The 19,935-nt window shown below is 35.7% G+C and overlaps 1 protein-coding gene across 1 annotated transcript in view; it reads left to right on the plus strand.

Moving 5' to 3' along the window:
* Positions 1–19,935, plus strand: part of Tbc1d12 (TBC1 domain family member 12) — a 54,665-nt gene that overhangs the window by 22,619 nt on the left and 12,111 nt on the right. The window contains exons 2-7 of the mRNA XM_070021240.1: positions 533–656; positions 4,460–4,575; positions 5,466–5,548; positions 8,036–8,153; positions 9,910–10,016; positions 17,417–17,497. Coding sequence (XP_069877341.1) covers positions 533–656; positions 4,460–4,575; positions 5,466–5,548; positions 8,036–8,153; positions 9,910–10,016; positions 17,417–17,497 — 629 coding nt within the window. The remainder of the gene's footprint in view (positions 1–532; positions 657–4,459; positions 4,576–5,465; positions 5,549–8,035; positions 8,154–9,909; positions 10,017–17,416; positions 17,498–19,935) is intronic.

Genomic DNA, 19,935 nt, shown 5'->3' on the forward strand with positions numbered 1-19,935 from the left:
AATATAAAGAGTAGAAATACTTTTTTTCTGTTGGTAGTGGAGCTTGAATTCAGGATCTTTGAACTTTTTTGCTCAAGGTTAGCACTATACCACTTTGAACCATAGTGCCACTTCCAATTTTCTAGTGGTTTATTGGAGATAAGAGTCTCATAGACTTTTCTGACCCAGCTGGTTTGAAACCGTAATCCTCAGATCTCATCCTCTTGGTATCTAGGATTCCAGAGCCACTGGTGCCTGGCTAGAAATGATTTTTTTTTTTTTTTTTGGTTGGTTGTGGGGTCTGAAGTCTGGGCCTGGGCGCTGTCCCTCAGCTCTTCAGCTCAAGGCTAGCGCTATACCACTTGAGCCACAGCGCCACTTCGGCTTTTTTCTTTTTCTTATGTGGTGCTGAGTAATCGAACCCAGGGCCTCAGGCATGCAAGGCAAGCGCTCTACCACTGAGCCACCTTCCCAGCCCCAACTTCAACAATTATTATTTAGTTGCTCCCGGATTACAAAATACAAAATTTGTGAAACTTTTTTTGTGTTTCAGAAATCTTTTTCTAAAAAGGACAAAGGAACTCAAATCAGTTGTTCATAGTGCGCCTGGTTGGAAATTATTTGGAAAAGTCCCTCCCAGAGAGAATCTCCAAAAAACTTCCAAAATCATTCAGCAGGTAAGTATTGATATAGCTTTGAAGTTTCTTATAGCTTTTAAAGGATTATATGCCTCTTGCATGGCTAGGGTCACAGGTATGAATTATTATGCCCACATTATTGGTTAGATGGGGCTTTGATAACTTTTTGCTTAGGCTGGCCTCAAACTGTGATCCTGCTAATATCTGCCACCCAAGTAGCTGAGACTAGAGGTATGAGCCACTGTGTCTGACCTAGGCATCATAACTGACTACACTCTCTCTGCTTTAAGCATGGTAGTTTCTCTGGCTGTGATTCAGTTGTATTAAAGAGTTCCTTCATCTTGGGCAAACATGGTCTTAAAATAGAGATAAGGAGTTTGTTCTGTTTCTGAAAGATTGTTCTGGCTCTCTATAAATGAATGACAGTGGCTTATGTTTGTAATCCTAGCTACTCAGTAGGTTGAGATCTGAAGATTGTGGTTCAAAGTCAGCCTAGATAAGGAAGTCTATGAGACTCATCTCTAATTCATCACCAGAAAGCCAGAAATAAAGCTATGGCTTTACTTTAAGTGGTAGCCTTCACAAAAAGTTCAAGCACCCTATCCAAGCCCTAAATTCAAGCCCCAGAATCAGCACACACACAAAACTTAATCTTATTAATCTTATTTGAGAGATTATTTTTTAAAAACAACCTAAATTGCCTTAAGGATTTTCTATAAAATCCCCACTCTATGGTTCCAGCCAGTGGAAGGTAGGCTAGCACTTAAGCCACAGCGTTACTTTTGGCTTTTTTGTTTTTGTTTTGTTTGGTTGTGGGGCTGTCTCTGAGCTCTTTTGCTCTCTACCACTTTGAGCCATAGCTCCACTTTTCATTTTTTGAGTCGTTAGAGATAAAAGTTATATGGGGACTTTTCTGCCTAGACTGGCTAGGAATAATGATCTTCAGGATCTTAGCCTCCTGAGTAGCTAGATTACAGGCATGAGCTACCTAAGTCCCTGTAAGATTTTTTTTTTATATAAAGAAGGAAGATGTGGTTCTGGGAATTATACATCAGCAAACTTGTTATTGATATTTGATGAAATTCTAGAAATAAATTTCATATAGTGAATGTTTAGGACAAGTATGGCAATTCATACCTGTTATCTCTGCTACTCAGGAGGTAGGCTGTAGAAGGATATTAATTCAAAGCCAGTCTAGGCAAAAAGTTGTCAGTAGTATATTACAATAAAAAGTTGGGCATGGTTGCCCATATTTTTTATCCCAACCATATGGGATGCTTAAGTAAGAGGATCTTGGTCCAGGAAAGCCCTGGCAAAAATATTCCAGACCATATCTGAAAAATAATGAAAAAAAGAAAAAAAGGGGGCTGGAGGACATAGCATTAGTGGTAAAGCACATGTCTAGCAAGTGTGAAGCTCTGGGTTCAAATTCCAGTACTGAGAAAAAAAGTGAATATTTATGAAAGAGTGCTCAAATTGGAACATTAAATGTGTCCAGTTACTTTCATCCTTTTTAATAGAATTTTGCTCAATGAAATTAGAAAAATATAAAAATATTTTCTTAGTGTAGTGAAACATATGACAGAGTTTTGGGTCATACTTTTGTATAAGATGTGTTGGCAGAGTTTCTAAAGTTAGTGTAGCTAACTATAGCAGATTGAAATATAAAACAACCATTTGATTAGAGGTTCAGTGTCAGCCTTGTGAGAGATCTTCTGAGCATTATAGTGGAATTATCCATCTCAGCATTTCCATCTCTGATCTGGATAAGGATTTACTCATAGATTATTTTTTCTTTCTTTATTGAAATTTCACAGTATTATGGGATAGTGATATATTTAAAGTCACAAACACATTTTAACCTTCACAAGGAGCATTGTCATCATGGTTTGTAAAGCTTATGGACTCTACAAACTTTGACACGACAGCCATTTTTCCCAAATTGGGTGATACATACAGTTATTTCCTTTTGCTTAGTGTAAGCTGTTCCCTCTTTTTCTCTCATTCCCTCCCTCCCATTGCTGCTCATGAGTTGCTTAGTTCATTTTCATTAATGTCCAGTGCAGTTGATGGGCCCCTCTGCTGTGTTTTTTCCCCTGTTTCCCTGTGATTCTGTACCATTCTCCTAGCTTCCCTCAGATGTGCACATGTATATACTATACGTGAGGTCAAGAATATGGAGTCATCTAAAAACAATACGACAAATTAAGAAGAGGTCATTTGTTTCTTGAGTCCTATTGACTTTGTCATATCTCCTTGCATTTTGAATTTAACATCTGCATATCAGGGAGACCATGTGCCATTTGTCTCTCTGATCTTGGCTTATCTCGTTCAACATGATTAGTTCTAGTTTCATCCATTTCATGCCATTATTTTGTCCTTTCTAATGGCTACATAGTATTCCATTGTATATAGGTACTACAATTTTTGGATCCATTCATCTGTAGTGGGGCCTCTGGGTTGTTTCCATACCTTAGCTATTGTGAAAAGTGCAGCAGTGGGGCTGGGAAGGTGGCTCAGTGGTAGAGTGCTTGCCTTGCATGCATGAGGCCCTGGGTTCGATTCCTTAGCACCACATAAGCAGAAAAGGCCAGAAGTGGCGCTGTGGCTCATGTGGTAGAGTGCTAGCCTTGAGCTGAAGAGCTGAGGGACAGCGCCCAGGCCCAGAGCTCAGGCCCCATGACTGGCAAAAAAAAAAAAAAAAGTGCAGCAATGAACATGGAGGTGCATGTGTCCTTGTATCCTGGTTCCTGTTGGTCAGGGTAGATGCCTAGGAGAGAGTGGTATGGCTTTGTGGGAAGGTGTATATTTAGTTTTCCGAGGAACCTCTTAGACTGCTTTCCAGAGTGGTTGTATTAGTTTGCATTCCCACCAGCAATGCAATAGGGTTCTTCTTTATCCACATCCCCACCAGCATTTGTCATCTGAATTTAGGATATAGGCCATCTGACTGGGGTAAGGTGGTATCTCAGTCTTGTTTTTATTTGCATTTCCTTTACAGCCAGGGATGATGAACATTTCCTCATGGGTTTCTTTGCCATTTTTATCTCTTCTTCTGAGAAGTCTCTCTTTAGTTCCGTTGCCCATTTAATGATTGGTTTGTTAGATTTGGGAGGGATTAGTTTTTTGAGTTCCCTGTGTATAGTGGATAGTAGGCCTTTGTCTGATATTTTGCTGGTAAATATCTTTTCCCAGTTGGTTGGCTGTCTTTCTAGTTTGGTAGGAATGTCTTTTGTTGTGAAGAAACTTTTTATTTTAAGGTAGTCCCATTTGTCAAGTCTCTCTCCAATTTGTGTGACCTGGGACACTGTTCGGGAAGCTCCTGCCTATATCTGTAAGTTCTAGTGTTTCTTTTACTCTGTACTACAGTATTTTCAGAGTTTCAGGTTTGATGTTGAGGCCTTTAATCCATTTTGGGTTGATGTTAGTGCAGGGTGACAGGCTGAGGTCCACTTTTAGTTTTCTACGTGTGGCTGCCCAGTTTTCCCAGTACCAATAGTTGAAGACTACTCATAGGTTATTTGAGTATGGATTTGGATAGCTGATACCATTAAAATATGTGTCCTTTAAAACTTTAGTAGTTAATCTATGACATTAATATTTGTTCTTTCAACCCACTGTCTACCTTTTTGTGTAATATAATTTCATTATTTAGGTTACTGAAAGAAATAAAAAGAAACTTGTTAGTCTACCTGAAATTTTTATAAAATTGGTGTATAATTTATGCATATATATCCCTTATACCATGATATTCTTAATGACATAGATATTTAATAATACAAGCTGATAATCTGAGAGAAAAATCTCTACCTAGATTATATATATGCATATATTTACCATAGGAATATGAAGCACGAACAGGAAGGACATGTAAACCACCACCTCAGTCTTCACGACGTAAAAATTTTGAATTTGAGCCACTTTCTACCACAGCCCTGATTCTTGAGGATCGACCATCGTAAGTATTAGTGATTACCAAAGCTCCATCTTAACAAACAAGCAGGATGTGGTGGCATATGCCTATAATACAAGTTACATAGACAGAAGTACAGTCCAGGGAATTAGGTATAGTGGCTCATGCCTGTAATCCTAACTACTCAGGTGACAAAGATCAGGAGAATCACAGTTTGAGGCCAGCCTGGGCAAAAAGTTATCAAGATCACATCTCAGCAAACAAGCTGTGCATGGTGGTTCGTTCCTGTATTACAGCTATGCTAGAGATCATAGGTAGAAGAGTCATGTCCTGAGGTTGGCCCTGGGAAAAACCCAAGACCAAAAAAAAAAAAAAAAAAAAGCTAAAAAGTGAGGACATTGTTTAAGGGGTAGTAGAATGCTTACCTAGCAAGAAAAGACCCTGAGTTGGGTAGCTCATGCCTATAACCCTAGCTACTCAGGAGGTTGAGATCTGAGGATCATGTTCAAAGCTAGCCTTGGCAGCAAAGTCCATGGGACTCATCTCCAATTAGCTATCAAAAACCTGGAAGTTGAACTGTGATTCAAGTGATAGAGCACTAACCTTGAGCAAAAAGACAGGAACAGTGCCTAGGCCCTGAGTTCAATACCCAGGACCAACACATAGAACAAAAAGGAAAAGTAGTAAGTATATTTAGAGTAAAACCAAAAATACTGACTTTGATCTGAAATGTTTAAATATGTAATAGTTGATGGATGCATGAAGTATAAATCTTTTATATACTTTTATACAATAAATACTAGGATGTTCAATTCTGATTCTTTTAGACTTTCTGAATATATGAAATGTGGTCAGATTAGAAATTCTTTGAATCAGACTCTGAATGTTAAAAGTTAATGTTTTAAAAATTGACTTAATTGTATTCTATTTTGTAGAAATCTTCCTGCTAAATCTGTGGAAGAAGCTTTACGCCACCGACAAGAATATGATGAAATGGTGGCTGAGGCTAAAAAAAGAGGTATAAGATTTAGCTTCAAATTGTTAATTGCCTGATTTTAAGAACTTAATTTTAATAGGAAGTTTGATAGTGAATTATCCGAAAACTGAATTTGACAGTTTTTACGGACTATTGTTAGTTTAGGATAACTGTGCATTTTTAGAAAGTACTGCTCAGTGTATACATTTTTAGTACTATGTCATATTGACAATTGTTTTTCCCTTCAATTCAGTGTAAGTGAGTGGTATAACAGTGTACAGTTCTGCTTTTTGTTACTATACTGGAAATGAAGTTATTTCTTTAATGTTGGAATACACATAGATTCATAAAGCTAATTTTATTATTCTAAAACATTAGTTGAATTTGTTTTTTTTCTGCAGACTTTGAAATATTTGTAACATACACAATAGTTGTTTATTGATTAAGATTGACTTTACTATTTGGTTATATTTATTTATTGATAAATCTGTGATCATAAAAATATAGTACAATAGAAAGTATGTTAAATTGGGAAATAAGAAGACTATAACTTTAATCCTATTTCTTACTACCTGCCTGTGATAATTTGACTAGGTCTAGTGTTTGTGTTCTTTTATGAAGTATGGGAAAGAAGTTAACTAGGTTTTTAAAGGCCCCTTCAACACTTATTTATTTATTTATTTAGTCAGTTGTGGGGCCTGAACTCTGGGCCTGGGCTCTGTCCCTCAGCTCTTCAGCTCAAGGTTAGCGCGCTACCACTTGAGCCACAGCGCCATTTCTGACTTTTTCTGCTTATGTGGTGCTGAGGAATTGAACTTAGGGCCTCATGCATGCAAAGCAAACACTCTACCACTGAGCCACTTTCCCAGTCCTCTTATTCTTTTTTTAAAAACAACAATGACAACTTTTCCTAAGTCATCTTATACAGAACTTGAATACACAGAAGAAAAGTGGAATTGCTTACTTACTTAGCTCCCTGCTTTCCCTTTAAGACAGTTTCTGAGACATATATGAAATAAAATTTGAAAATAGTTGGGGTAGTTGATCTAGTGCTACAAAATCCCCCAGTGGCTCTAAAATTATACAACTCACTAGGCACTGATTGCATCTGTAATCCTAACTACACAAAAGGCTGATGGTGGAGGTTTGAAGCCATCCCCAGCAGGAAAGTTCATGAGACTCTTTACGTAAACTCCAATTAATCACCAAACAAATAATGCCAGAAGGGCTGGGAAGGTGGCTCAGTGGTAGAGCGCTTGCCTTGCATGCCTGAGGCCGTGGGTTCGATTCCTCAGCACCACATAAGCAAAAAGAAAAAAAGCCGGAAGTGGTGTTGTGGCTCAGGTGGTAGAGCACTAGCCTCGAGCTGAAGAGCTGAGGGATAGTGCCCAGGCCCAGAGTTCAGGCCCCATGACCGGACCCAAAAAAACAACAACAACAACAAAAAAAAACAATGCCAGAAGCAGAGCTGTCTCTCAAGTGGTAAAGTGCCAGCTTTGAGTAAAATAGCTTAGGACCAGCACTCAGGTCCTGAATTCAAGCCCTAATGCTTGCACAATAAAGTAACTAATGTAAAATATGTGACTTGATTTATAATTTACTTCTCTCTATACTTGAGACACATCTTATTCTCTAATTGTGACATCTGCTTTCAGAGGATTTTTTTATATCCATGTTTTTGTTGGGAAGAATTTTTTTATTTCAATGGAATTAGTAAAGTGAAACACTATACTTTAAAATAATTAAAATACTAAATATCATTGGCCAAAAAAATGGTTGGCAGTACTGAGATTAAACCTGGGGCTTTCATGCTTGCAGCGAAGGTGCTCTACTGCTGCGCCCTCACCTCCAGCCTGACCTGTTGCATGGGTTATGTTAAGACAGTTATAAACCTCTTGAAACCTCTATGAAAGTTTTAAACATCTATGAAAAATGGACTGGTAATTTGTTTATAGTTGTTTGCTTTAATCTAGTTAATCCATAAGAGATTTTATTTCATAGATTTAATGAAAACAGAACTATTTGGTATGGTAACTTATTAAAATAATTTTCCTGGCCTTTTTTCCATTTACTTTGTGGAGTATAAAATGTTACTTAAAAATTATATTACTCAATTGTAATTTTCTTCCCCTTTTCTCTCCTGTCCCATTCTTCATCTCTGTTATCAGAAGATTCTTTTTTGAGGGGAGAGGGAGCCAGTCCTGGGCCTTGGACTCAAAGCCTGGGTGGTATCCCTGACCTTTTTATCTCATGGCTAGCAATCTACCACTTCAGCCACAGTTCCACTTCCAGCTTTTTGGTGGTTAATTGGAGTTAAGAGTCTCATGAACTTTCCTGCCTAGGCTAGTTTTGAACTGCAGTCCTCAGATCTCAGCCTCCTGAGTAGCTAGGATTACAGGCGTGATTCACTGGTGACTGACAGAATATTCTTTTTGAAAATGTCTCTTTTGAAGAGTTAAGTGAAGGAGGAAGAAGGAGGTTTTGCTGTAAGTCATTCGTATTGAAATAATTCTTCCTTGTTTAAAACAGAAATCAAAGAAGCACATAAAAGAAAAAGAATAATGAAAGAGCGATTTAAACAGGAAGAAAGCATTGCAAGTGCAATGGTAATTTGGATCAATGAAATACTGCCCAATTGGGAAGTGATGTAAGTAAGAAGACTTTTCCCAAAGTTTAGTTTGTCTCCAGAGTTCTCATCTTTCCAATTTAGTATTTTGTTACTTTCTAGCATTTATCTTATCCTCTGAATGAACTGTATTATTAACCTGAAAATCCCCATGTTTATCTCTGTGCCTTTTCCATCCATCAAGTGCAGTTACGTATTTCTCTTACAGACCATATCTGTGCCTGTTGAAATCTTACCTATATTTGAGACCCGTATGAAATGCAAGTTGATTCATGAAAATTTTAGTCTCCTCAATTATATATTTTCCTAATCCTAACATGCCATGCATTATGAGATATACCATTAATATAATAGCAGGTTTCCAGAAAGAGCTCACTATATGTACATATACATTATAAAATGAATTATTGAGAGATTAAATATTAAAATATTTTTAAATGCCTCTTAAAATGTCTGATCTTGCTTTTTTTTTAAATGTCTTATTGTCTTATGTTAAGACTAATATACTTCTTGCCTTAATTTGCATTTTTTGGGGATAAGTTTTATATATGCTTTATTTTTCCTTTGGGCTAATTGGGGATAAAGTCTGCAATGTCTAGTATAGGATATACTTAGACAATTTTTTGAATTTTGGAAATACAGCCAACACAGTGATACCCCTTTATTTACAATCTTGTTTTCTGAAGTTTTTAAATTACCTGTGGTAAACTGAGGTTGGAAAATACTAAGTGGAAATAAACAACACGTAAGTTTTAAATTGTGCATTATTCTCAGAAGCATATTGCTTTACTCCTATCTCCTGGTAGAGAATCACCCCTTTTTCTGTAGCCTATCCATGCTGCAAATACTACCTGCCTGTTAGTCATCAGGTGTTGCAGTGCCTGTATTCAAGTAACCATTTTTTAAAAAAACTTAATAATAGCCCCAAGCAAAAGAGTAATGGTGCTAGCAGTTCAGCTAGATCTATTGAAGAGAAGCTGTAAAGTGCTTCATTTAAGTGAAAAGGTGAACATACCAAATGATATTTTGAGAGACAGACCACATCCACCTAACTTTTATTACAGTATGTTTTTGTAATTGTTCCATTTTGTTATTATCATTAATTGCTAGCGTGCCTAATTAATATGTTCCATTTTATCATAGGTCTGTATGTGAAGGAAGAAATGTAGTATACATTGAATGTAGCCATCTCCTAGGGGTTTTAACATGCATTTCCCACAGATGAGACTACTGTGTTCTACTAAGCTCCTTGCATAGGCAATTATAATAGAACTTTTATAAATATGCATTTGTACTCACATTTATCTTTTAGAGAAGCTCAAGGCTATAGAAGTTAAGTGATTTGCCCAAGGTTATACAATCAGTGAATGGCTACACTGGTTTGAATTTGTGTCTGTCAGACTCTAAAGCCTACACTCTTTCAGCAGATTACTGCTCCTCAAAACTAGGGCCTTACCCATACCAAGTTCTTTGTGATTATTTTTGATACTGAACTGGCAACACATTTTTTTTGTCTTTATTGTCCTTGTTTTTGACAACTGCATATTTCTGATTGTTTCAGATAGTTCCCATTAAATTATTATTGTTCTTCTTTGAGATACTTTATAGGCTTTTGTGGTCTATAATCATGAACTTATATGAAAGAATTCATTACATACTTAACTCTCTGTATTTGTAAAATTCATCTGATCACTTGGCCATAGGTGAACCATCATGAAACTGCTATTTGGAGTATAAAAAGTAACTTTCTCCTTTTTTTCTCCTCCTTTAATTCTAGGCGTAGTACAAGAAGAGTTCGAGAATTGTGGTGGCAGGGCTTGCCCCCTAGTGTTCGTGGGAAAGTATGGAGTCTAGCTGTAGGAAATGAACTAAATATCACTCCTGGTTTGTATTCTATGTTCAGTTATTCCCACACTATAGATTGCCATCTTCAGAATTTTATAAGGCAGATTAGTATAGTGGCCATTTAAAAAAGATACTACTATAAGTAAAGTCATTTTAAAATCATGCCTTGTGCCTGCCCAAATGCCTATCTTATATTATTTGTTGTATTATGTTCATATTACATAAATAATATTTGTGGATTTTCCTTTAGTTTAAGAGCCATTTTTTTAAAAAAGACACTACTATAAGTAAATTCATTTTAAAATCATGCCTTGTGCCTGCCCAAATGCCTATTTTATATGATTTGTTGTATTATATTCATATTACATAAATAATATTTGTGGATTTTCCTTTAATTTAGAACTATTGAGAATTTTTTTGTGTGTGTATGTGGTACTTGGGTTTATAGGGGCTCATGCTTATTAGGTAGACACTCTACCACTTGGGCCTCATTCTTAATTCTTTTTTTTGTGATCATTTTATTTTTCAGATAGGGTCTTAAACTTTATATCTAGGCCAGTATTGGACCTTGATTCTCCTAACTCTGCTCCCACATACCTGAAATTAACTTCCTGCATAGCTAGGGTTATATGCATGAAACCAACACTTGGTTTGTTCTTTGAGATAAGGTCTTGCTAATATTTTGCCCAAGTTAGCCTTAAACCATAATCCTCTAATCTGTGCCTTCCAAATAGCTAGATAACAGCTATTAGCAATACACAGCAATAATTGTGGTGTGGATACTAACATTAACATTGTTACCCAGATCAATTCAACACCTATTTTGTTAATTATTTATTATTATGTCATTATCCTAATTCCACTGAAATTGCTGCTCCTGAACTCAGAGTCTGAGGTTTTTTTATTTTTGTTTATTCTCAAGGCTAGTGCTGTACCAATTGAGTCACAGCTCCACTTCCAGTTTTTGGGTGGTTAACTGGAGATAAGAGGCTCTCAGGCTTTCCTGCTTGGGTTGGTTTTGAACCTTAGTCCTCAAATTTCAGCCTCCTAAGTAGCTAGGATTACAGATGTGAGCCACTGGTGGCCAGTCAGCAATAGTATTTTTGACATCCAAATTGACATCTAGATAATTCAATGAGTTGTCTTCTTTTTTTTGCCTTGTACATGCTTCACAGATATTCTACTACTTGAGCTTGCATTATTTTCCAGATTGCATATCTATGGTTATTGTCCAGAGCTTGCTTCATACTGCAGTCCTACCAATTTCTACTGTGTGGCTGGGATTACAGGCATGCATCACTATGGCCTGGCCCAAAATAGATAGTTCTTGGACTTTTAAACCTTGACAAATAATGCTAAAATGTAGGGTAGTTATATGCTGGGCCTATTGACTACAAATGTAATTCTAGGCACTTAAGTGATAGAGATTTGTGATAGAGGTTTTAAGCAAGCTTGGGCAAAAAGTTAGCTAGACTCCATCTCAACCAATAAGATAAATATGCAGGTGTACACCCATCATTCTAGTTGTTTGGTAGGTATAAATAGGTGAATCATGGTCCAAGTCAGCCTAGACAAAAATATGAGTCCCTATTAGAATAGAACTAACATAAAATAGGTTGAGGATGTGGTGTAAGTGGTAGAATGCCTGGTAGTAAGTGCAAGGGTCCTGAATTCAAACCTATGAACACACACACATACAAAGTTTAAGTGGAATTAGGATAATGACATAATAAAAAATATAATTAACAAAATAGGTGCTGAATTGATCTGGGTAACTATTAATGTTAGATATAACCATACCACAAAATGAAGGAGGGCCTCAGATAATGGAAATAATACATTGTTAAAGTTTTTCTTTTTGTATTTATTAAAAATGCAAGCAATAATATACAAATTTTAAATGTCTTCCATTCAGACTGTTTTTGATCTTACTGTAAGCATTGTTAACAGTTTGGTATGTAATCTTCTGGATCATTCATATGCACAAATAAGAATGTTTGCATCAAGTAGAATTTTGGAAATATATTTAATTACCAAGGATATTATTATTCAGTATCTTTTATGGTCCTGAGTTACTTTTATAATTAAAAAACAATATTTAAAAATAAAAATGTGTGCCCTCTACATATGATAATTTAAAGATTTTATTTTTCTTTATTTTTTCTACTCAAACTTATGTCTATGGCTTTTTTCCCCCTACTAATCTCTCTGGATTATCCCCTGTCATGTATATAAGTATGCTTCATATTTACTATAGGTATATTGTATTCCACAATTTGGCTGTACTATATATAGTTTAATTATTTTCACTGTGCTAGCCAAATTAAAGATACATATTGAAACTATATCTGACTATTGCTTATTACCTCTGAAATCAGAAGTGTAAAGAATTATCTATATGTGGTATCACAGAAAATAATTTAGAAATATTTAACAAAAGTCAAAAAACCACTGACCTGTTTATTTTAATTGTAAGAATTTACTCAAAGGAAAGAAGCAGGATTAGTTTCAAAATTTATCTATAAGAATATTTATTGCAGCACCTAACAAATATGAAATTGGATAGAATTATGACAACATGAAAATATTTATTTTTATTCTTATTTACATACTCATTCATTTATTTATTTTATGCTGGTCTTGGGGCTTGAACTTCCCAGATCTCTCCCTTCTCCCAGTAGCTAGGATTACATGTGTGAGCCACTGGCACCAAGCTTTATCTTTATTCTTAAAAGTAGCAGAAACACTGGATATTATGACTGTATATGTTATTGAAACTGATTTTAACAATTATCCTGTAAACAATAAAAATAAACATTTTAAAAGAACTTTTACAAAGAATTTAGAGCTAAATGGAAGAATTACAGGTTTTAATTTTTCTTAGAATAAGTTAGATTCTATTATTATTATTATTTTGTGGTCCTGGGGTTTGAATGAGGGGCTTTTTACTTGCTAAACAAGCTCTCTACCACTTGAGCCATGGATTAGATTCTTTTTTTTTTTATTTTATTTTTTTATTTTTTTTTTGGGTCTGGTCGTGGGGCTTGAACTCTGGGCCTAGGCGCTGTCCCTCAGCTCTTCAGCTCAAGGCTAGTGCTATACCACTTGAGCCACAGCGCCACTTCCGGCTTTTTTCTTTTTGCTTATGTGGTGCTGAGGAATCGAACCCAGGGCCTCATGCATGCAAGGCAAGCACTCTACCACTGAGCCACCTTCCCAGCCCCCCATGGATTAGATTCTTTATGACTTAATTATTTTCTTCAAATAAAACAATATGCCTGCAACAGATTAAAAGGAAATGTCTTCTTTTTCATTTAAATTTAAAATTTTTCTTTTTTTTTGTGTGCCAGTCCTGAGATTTGAACTCAAGGCCTGAGTATTGCCTGGAGCTTGTTTGTTCAAAGTTAGCACTCTACCACTTGAGCCAGAGCTCCACTTCCAACTTTCTGGAGGTTAATTGGAGATAAGAGTCTCAAAGACTTTCCTGCCCAGGCTGGCTTTGAAAAGCAATCTTCAGATCTCATCCTCCTGAGTAGCTGGTGGTGAGCTACCACCACCCCCAGCAAGGAAATGCCTTTTAAGTTGCAGTCAGAACTTGGCTAGATTTAAAAAAGCATTGCCTGGTGGTTGGTTACTTCAAGTTTTGTTTTTACTTGCAGTTTTTGTTTCTGTTGTTGATACTGATACCTTTGGCTTTAAGAATGTGAGGTAGTTTGATTAAATGTTGATTAAATAGGGAAATTTATAAAACTTGTATCATAACTGAGCCATTTATTTTCAAAGTAATTTTGCATTTTCTCTGTTAGACATTTTCAGGAATGGAATGGGAACTTATTCTCTTCTTTTTCATTAGTAGTGGTAAGGATGCTCAAACTTGATTGAAGTAAATTTATTTTTTTGGTGGCCTTGTTTACTTTGAATGGCTCTAATAATTTAACCCTCTTTGTTTCAATCATGAAATTTATTTAGAGTATAATAGCTAAGAGTAAAGGCTCTAAAGTCAAGTCAGAGGTGGTTCTAATATATATATGCTTTGTGTCCTTGGGCAAGTTACTTAACATTTAGAGCTCTTAGTTGATCTGTAAAATGGACCTAAGACCATTAGGTATCTCAAAAAAAGAATTGTTTTAGTACTTTTTATAACAGTCAGTATAGTATTTATGGTAAAGGTGCTTTTTTGCTGAGAACCTAAATATCCTATCATTGTCACAAGATCACAAAATGAAACATACACTGAAATCAAAGTATTCTCTGTTCAGCTATAAGGTACTGTCTTTAAGCCTTTAAGCTTTCCATCTGTAGATTCAAAATAAAAGAGCAGCCAAATATGGAATTAAACTGAGATGAAAGTCTTATTACAGATATGCAGTATAAATTTTCCTTGGAGAGATATTCTTTGGTGTTTTAAAATGCATTACCATTTTTTATATTGGATCGATCTATTTTGTGGTTTCCAGAACTATAAGAAATGTTGACTTCCAGACCAGTTGTAAAATTTAGAAAGAATAATGACACTTACCTAACTTAAAAATGAGTTTGAAAAATTTTTTAAATGTGAACTTATAATTTGATATTTTCAACCTCATATAGTTGTACACGTACATTTTAAAATTATATTCATGCCAGGCGCCGGTGGCTCACGCCTGTAATCCTAGCTACCCAGGAAGCTGAGATCTGAGGATTGTGGTTCAAAGCCAGCCTGGGCAGGAAAGTCTGTGAGACTCTTATCTCCAATTAGCCACCAGAAAGCCAGAAGTGGCGCTGTGGCTCAAGTGGTAGAGTGCTTGCCTTGAGTTGAAGAGCTGAGGGACAGTGCCTGGGCTCAGAGTTTAAGCCCCACAACCAACCAAAAAATAAATTAATTAAAATTATATTCACATATTCTATCAAATCATTCATGGGTTGCATAGAAACTGTAAATTTTTTTTCCTTTTTAAAATTTTATTTGGTAGTAATGATATAGTGAATAGAAAAGAAGAAATTCGAATAGTAAATCACTTGAAATGTATCTAGTCAGTTATTTTCTAGTGATCTGATTCTTGGCAAGACAAGAATACTTGTGGTATACTCATACATTAGAATGCTGTAACAGTTGTTTAAGACCAAAACCAGATTTATATCTTTTAGCTGGGTACAATGACACATGCTTGTGATCGCAGCTATTCAGGATACAGAGATCAGTAGAAATACAGTTTGAAGCCAGCTAGGGCAAAAAGTTAGCAAGACCCTATCTCAACAAAGAAACTTCATGATGGCATATGCTTGTGATCCTAGCTAGGTGGGAAGCATAGTAGAAAGATTGAGGTCTGAAGATAGACTTAGCAAAAAGTCAGAGGCCCTAACTTAAAATTAACTAAAAGAAAAAGGACTGAGGTATAAGTACAAAGCCCTGAGTTGAAATCACAGTATTACTAAAATGTGTTTATGTGTGTACACATATACTTACACTTATAGTTAAATGTATATGTAAGTATATATAAATATACATATATATAAGTATACCTATACATATACACATACACATCCAAATAAAAGACCTATCTACCAACGTGGAACAGCCTTTATGATCACAAAATAGGATACAGATCAGTACATTTAATATGTGGTCACTTTGTTTTTATTTAAATTTTTAATGTATACAATAGTGCATGTATACTCCATCTCTGAAAGAGTTCATGAGACCTCTAGTAACCTTAGTTGCATCTGAGAGAAATTTACTTTTTACTTTTTACCATTTTATACTGTTTTTATATTTTAGATGCTACTTTCATATTTTACTGTAAATTTTAAAAAGAATCCATTTAAGTAAAAACTCTTGTTAGTATTGGACAATATATGAATGTTACTATTCACTAAAAATATTTTTTGACATGCTGTCACTTGAATTCACTATTTTTGTATATCTTCCTGTATCTGTAAGGGTAAGACAATAAAAATGTGAGAAATTTCTGTTCTTAAAGTTTTTGTTTTTTTGTTTTTTGCCAGTCCTGGGGCTTGAGCTCAGGGCCCAGGCACTGTCCCTGAGTTGCTTTTTTTGCTCAAGGATAGTACTCTACCACTTGAGCCACAAAGCCACTTCCTGCTTTTTCAGTTTATGTGGTACTGAGGAATTGAACCTAGGATTCATGCATGGTAGTCAAACAGCCAACTCTAAGCCACATTCCCAGCCCATGTTCCTGAAGTTTTTTTTTTTTTTTTTTTTTTTTTGTCGGTCGTGGGGCTTGAACTCTGGGCCTGGGCGCTGTCCCTCAGCTCTTCAGCTCAAGGCGAGCGCTCTACCACTTGAGCTACAGCGCCACTTCCGGTTTTCTGGTGGTTTATTGGAGATAGGAGTCTCACGGTCTCTCCTGCCTGGGCTGGCTTTGAACCGCGATCCTCAGATCTCAGCCTCCTGAGTAGCTAGGATTACAGGCGTGAGCCACCAGCGCCCGGCCTCCTGAAGTTTTATAAGACCAAACATGAAACAGCAGTATTCTCTGACAGTGATTGGTAGGATGCCTGAGTAAAAAGAAAAGGATAGAAATTTTTTATGGATAGAGATTTTAATCAGAAAGACTTGTGTTAGGATAGGGATTTTTGGCTAAAGAACCAAATCTGTATGAAGTACAGATAGTTTAGGAAGCAGTGGAAAAATAAGGAAACAAAGGAAGAACTAGCATTTACTGAGAGTCCATAAGACACTAGAAGCTTTATATAAAATATCTTGTTTATAACAATACCTTGTATACTCATACAGTAGTGTATGAGTAGGTTTTATTTCCTCTAGTTTACAGATGAAGGAAGCCAAGTTCTAGAAATAAGTAACGAAGTTCCTTAGGTAGCATGTGACAGAGTTGGAATGCAAATCTATTTCTGCCTCCAAGAGTTGATAGCACTTCCTTTACAGAAGCATGTCTCCTGTACTCATATACATTCAATATTGTAGCTACCTGTATGACCATGTGTGTGAGAGGGATCATTACTAGGGTTTGAATTTAGGTCCTCGTGTTCAACTCAAGTACTTGTGCTCAGTCAATCATATGGTCTTGTGCTTTAACCTGAGGCCAATTTTGGACCTCAATCCTCCTTCTTTGTCTTCTGCATAGTTTGCATTACAGGAAGTACCACCATGTTCAACTTGTGTTTTTTGTCTTTTTTTTTTTTAAAGAATCCCACTAAATTTTGTGCTTAAGCTGACCTCAAACTGAATTTCTCCCATCTCTGTCACTATCTGTAGTTGATATTACAATATGTATCAACACACTGCCTAGGCTTCTTAAGTATTTTCATTTTAAGTTGTTTCTGATTGGATTATGAATAATTCTGGTAAAATCAAATACTGCAGTTTGCTACTTTTTTGATATGTGACAAACCAGAAAGAATTGACCTATAGTAAAGATTTAAGAGAAAAATGTGAATATATTTATTATTTATAAAATTTTGTTGTTGTTTTTCCTTAGAACTTTATGAGATCTTCCTTTCAAGAGCAAAAGAACGATGGAAAAGCTTCAGTGAAACAAGTTCAGATAATGATATAGAAGGTGTGCTCCTTTTTGTTGTTGTGTTTTTACATGTTTTAGGATGAAAATCAAGTTACTGAAGATAACACGTGAATTTATAACATGAATCAGAAAATGTGAAAAATCACTTTATAAATATTATATCATTTATTCTTAACTTTTTCAGTAGGTGATATTATTCTGAATTATAGAAGAGGAAATCGAGACTTAGAATAGTTAAGTAGTTTATAAATTGAGAAGCTGAGGTATAAATTATATTTGTTGTACTCCAGGTTTAAATTATGAGGTTAATCTGAGAAAGTGCATTTAGGCCAAACACTTTCTTAAATATAGGTGTATTTCACATTTTACTTATGACCTCTTTATCTTTCCCCATCCATTGACTAATCCCTAATCTATTATTTATAATTCTTACTATTCCTTATTTCTTGCTTATGCAATTCACTCATAGCCCCATCTCTCCCTCCATACTTGCCAGTTGATTTTCTAGTCATTTGGAAGTAACTAAGAACATTATTTTTTCCTCTCATAGTTTATTAATTTGGGTAGATTTATTCAACTATTTGTTGCCCTTGGATAATGGGGAACAATTTTTAAAGTATTTTTGCTTCATAAAAGTAAAACTTCTAATAAATAAAAGAAAGGCAAAGACCTAAGAAGTTCTGTGCTGGTTTCAAAGAAGCAAAATTTTAGGAATTGTAATGAGAAGTATTAATACATGAAATAGTTTATAAATAAATAATTTGACTTCAGGAGAAATTGCTTGAATGAAGAATTATTCCAGTCAGAAGCAATATTCTTTTGTTGTTGTTGGTGGTGGTGGGGCTTGAACTCAGGGCCTGAGCACTTTTCCTGAGCTTTTTCACTCAAGACTAACACTCTACCACTTTGAGCCACAGTGTCACTTTCGGTTTTCTGGTGGTTAATTGGAGATGAGTCTTAGGGCCTTTCTTGCCTGGGCTAGCTTTGAACCATGATCCTCAGATGTCAGCTTCCTAAATAGCTGGGATTACAGGTGTGAGAAGCTGTTGTCTGGCTAGAAACAGCATTCTAAATTACTGTTTTCTCCTTTCTAGAGTATTTTATTTTATCTTTTGTCAGTTGTGGACTTGAACTCAGAGCCCGGGCACTGTCACTGAGCTTTTGTGCTCAAGACTAGTTTTGAGCCACAGCTCTACTTAAGAGTTTTCTGGTGGTTAATTGGAGATAAGAGTCACACAGCCTTTCCTGTCTGGGATGGCTTTGAACTGTGATCCTCAGATCTCAGTCTCCTGAGTAGCTAAGATTACCAGTGTGAGCCACCAGTTCCCAGATTCTAGAGTATTTTAAATTTGCAGTTATCATTTAACTTTTTGGCCATTTGCTTTGCAAATATTGCTTTAACTACATCTTTCTTGTTGTTCTTCTCATACTCTAATTATATGCATAATAGACCATTGAACGATGTCCAACAAATCTCTTGTACTGTTTTTTTCTTTGCTTTAATTTGAATGATTTTTTACTAATCTAAGATCAGGACTAATCCTTTCTTCTGCTTGATCTCATACTATATGAAATCTAAGTTTTTAATTTTAGGTATTATACTTTGTAATTTTAGAATGTCTTCTTTGTTGTTTTGATACATTCTATTTCTGTGTAAATTCTTTGGCTTTCCATCCATACATTTTCTCTCCGTCTTTTCCCTTGTTTTCTTTAACACAGAATAACATGATATTCTTGTCTATTAATTCCTATTCTGCATTACAGAATTGTAGGTCTGCTCCTATGGGTTGGTGTCCCCTTAATTAAGTCACATTTCTTACATCTTTGCATATCTTTAAGTTTTTAAAATTATATCTAGACAGTATAAAGAAAAGGAGTATAGAAATTGATGCTGATGTGTCCTGTACAGGGGAAGCATGTTCTGTACCTATATATAGGCAGTCGGATTAGGGTTTTATTATCAGTAATTGCTGAATTGAGACGAGGTTGTAGATGTCTAAAGATTGAGCTCATTTTGGGTTTCAAATTACTTGTTGGAAAGAACTAATATGATTTTAGGCTTCTCCAATGAAAGGTCTTCCAAAGACAATGTGACTTGGGTTAATTTCCTTCCACGTTGACTTCCTGCATTCAGAGAAAAGTCTAGATAGGGTAAAACCAGATACAGAAATCTCCAGATTTGTATTTATCACCCCTATTTGGCCAGAAAAGCTCATTCTGGTTTCTCTTTCCTGGAGTAGGGTACAGTGTACTAGCTCTGTTCTAAACCCAATCACAGATGTGACAAAGGCCCCTAAAGGGGAAAAATGGCCACTAGTGTCCACTTACACAGGAAAGGCTGTTTCCTTTCTGGAATTTAAATGTCTAGACTTCTATCAACTCTGAGGTCATTTTTAAAATGTGTTATTTGTGATTGTTTTAACATTTTTCTATTTCTTACCATGGGAAAGATAAGTATGTCCTGTATTTTATAAATC

This window comes from Dipodomys merriami, unplaced genomic scaffold, assembly GCF_024711535.1.
Source record: "Dipodomys merriami isolate MVZ:Mamm:240054 unplaced genomic scaffold, mDipMer1.0.p SCAF_14, whole genome shotgun sequence".
In the NCBI taxonomy this organism is placed as follows: Eukaryota; Metazoa; Chordata; class Mammalia; order Rodentia; family Heteromyidae; genus Dipodomys; species Dipodomys merriami.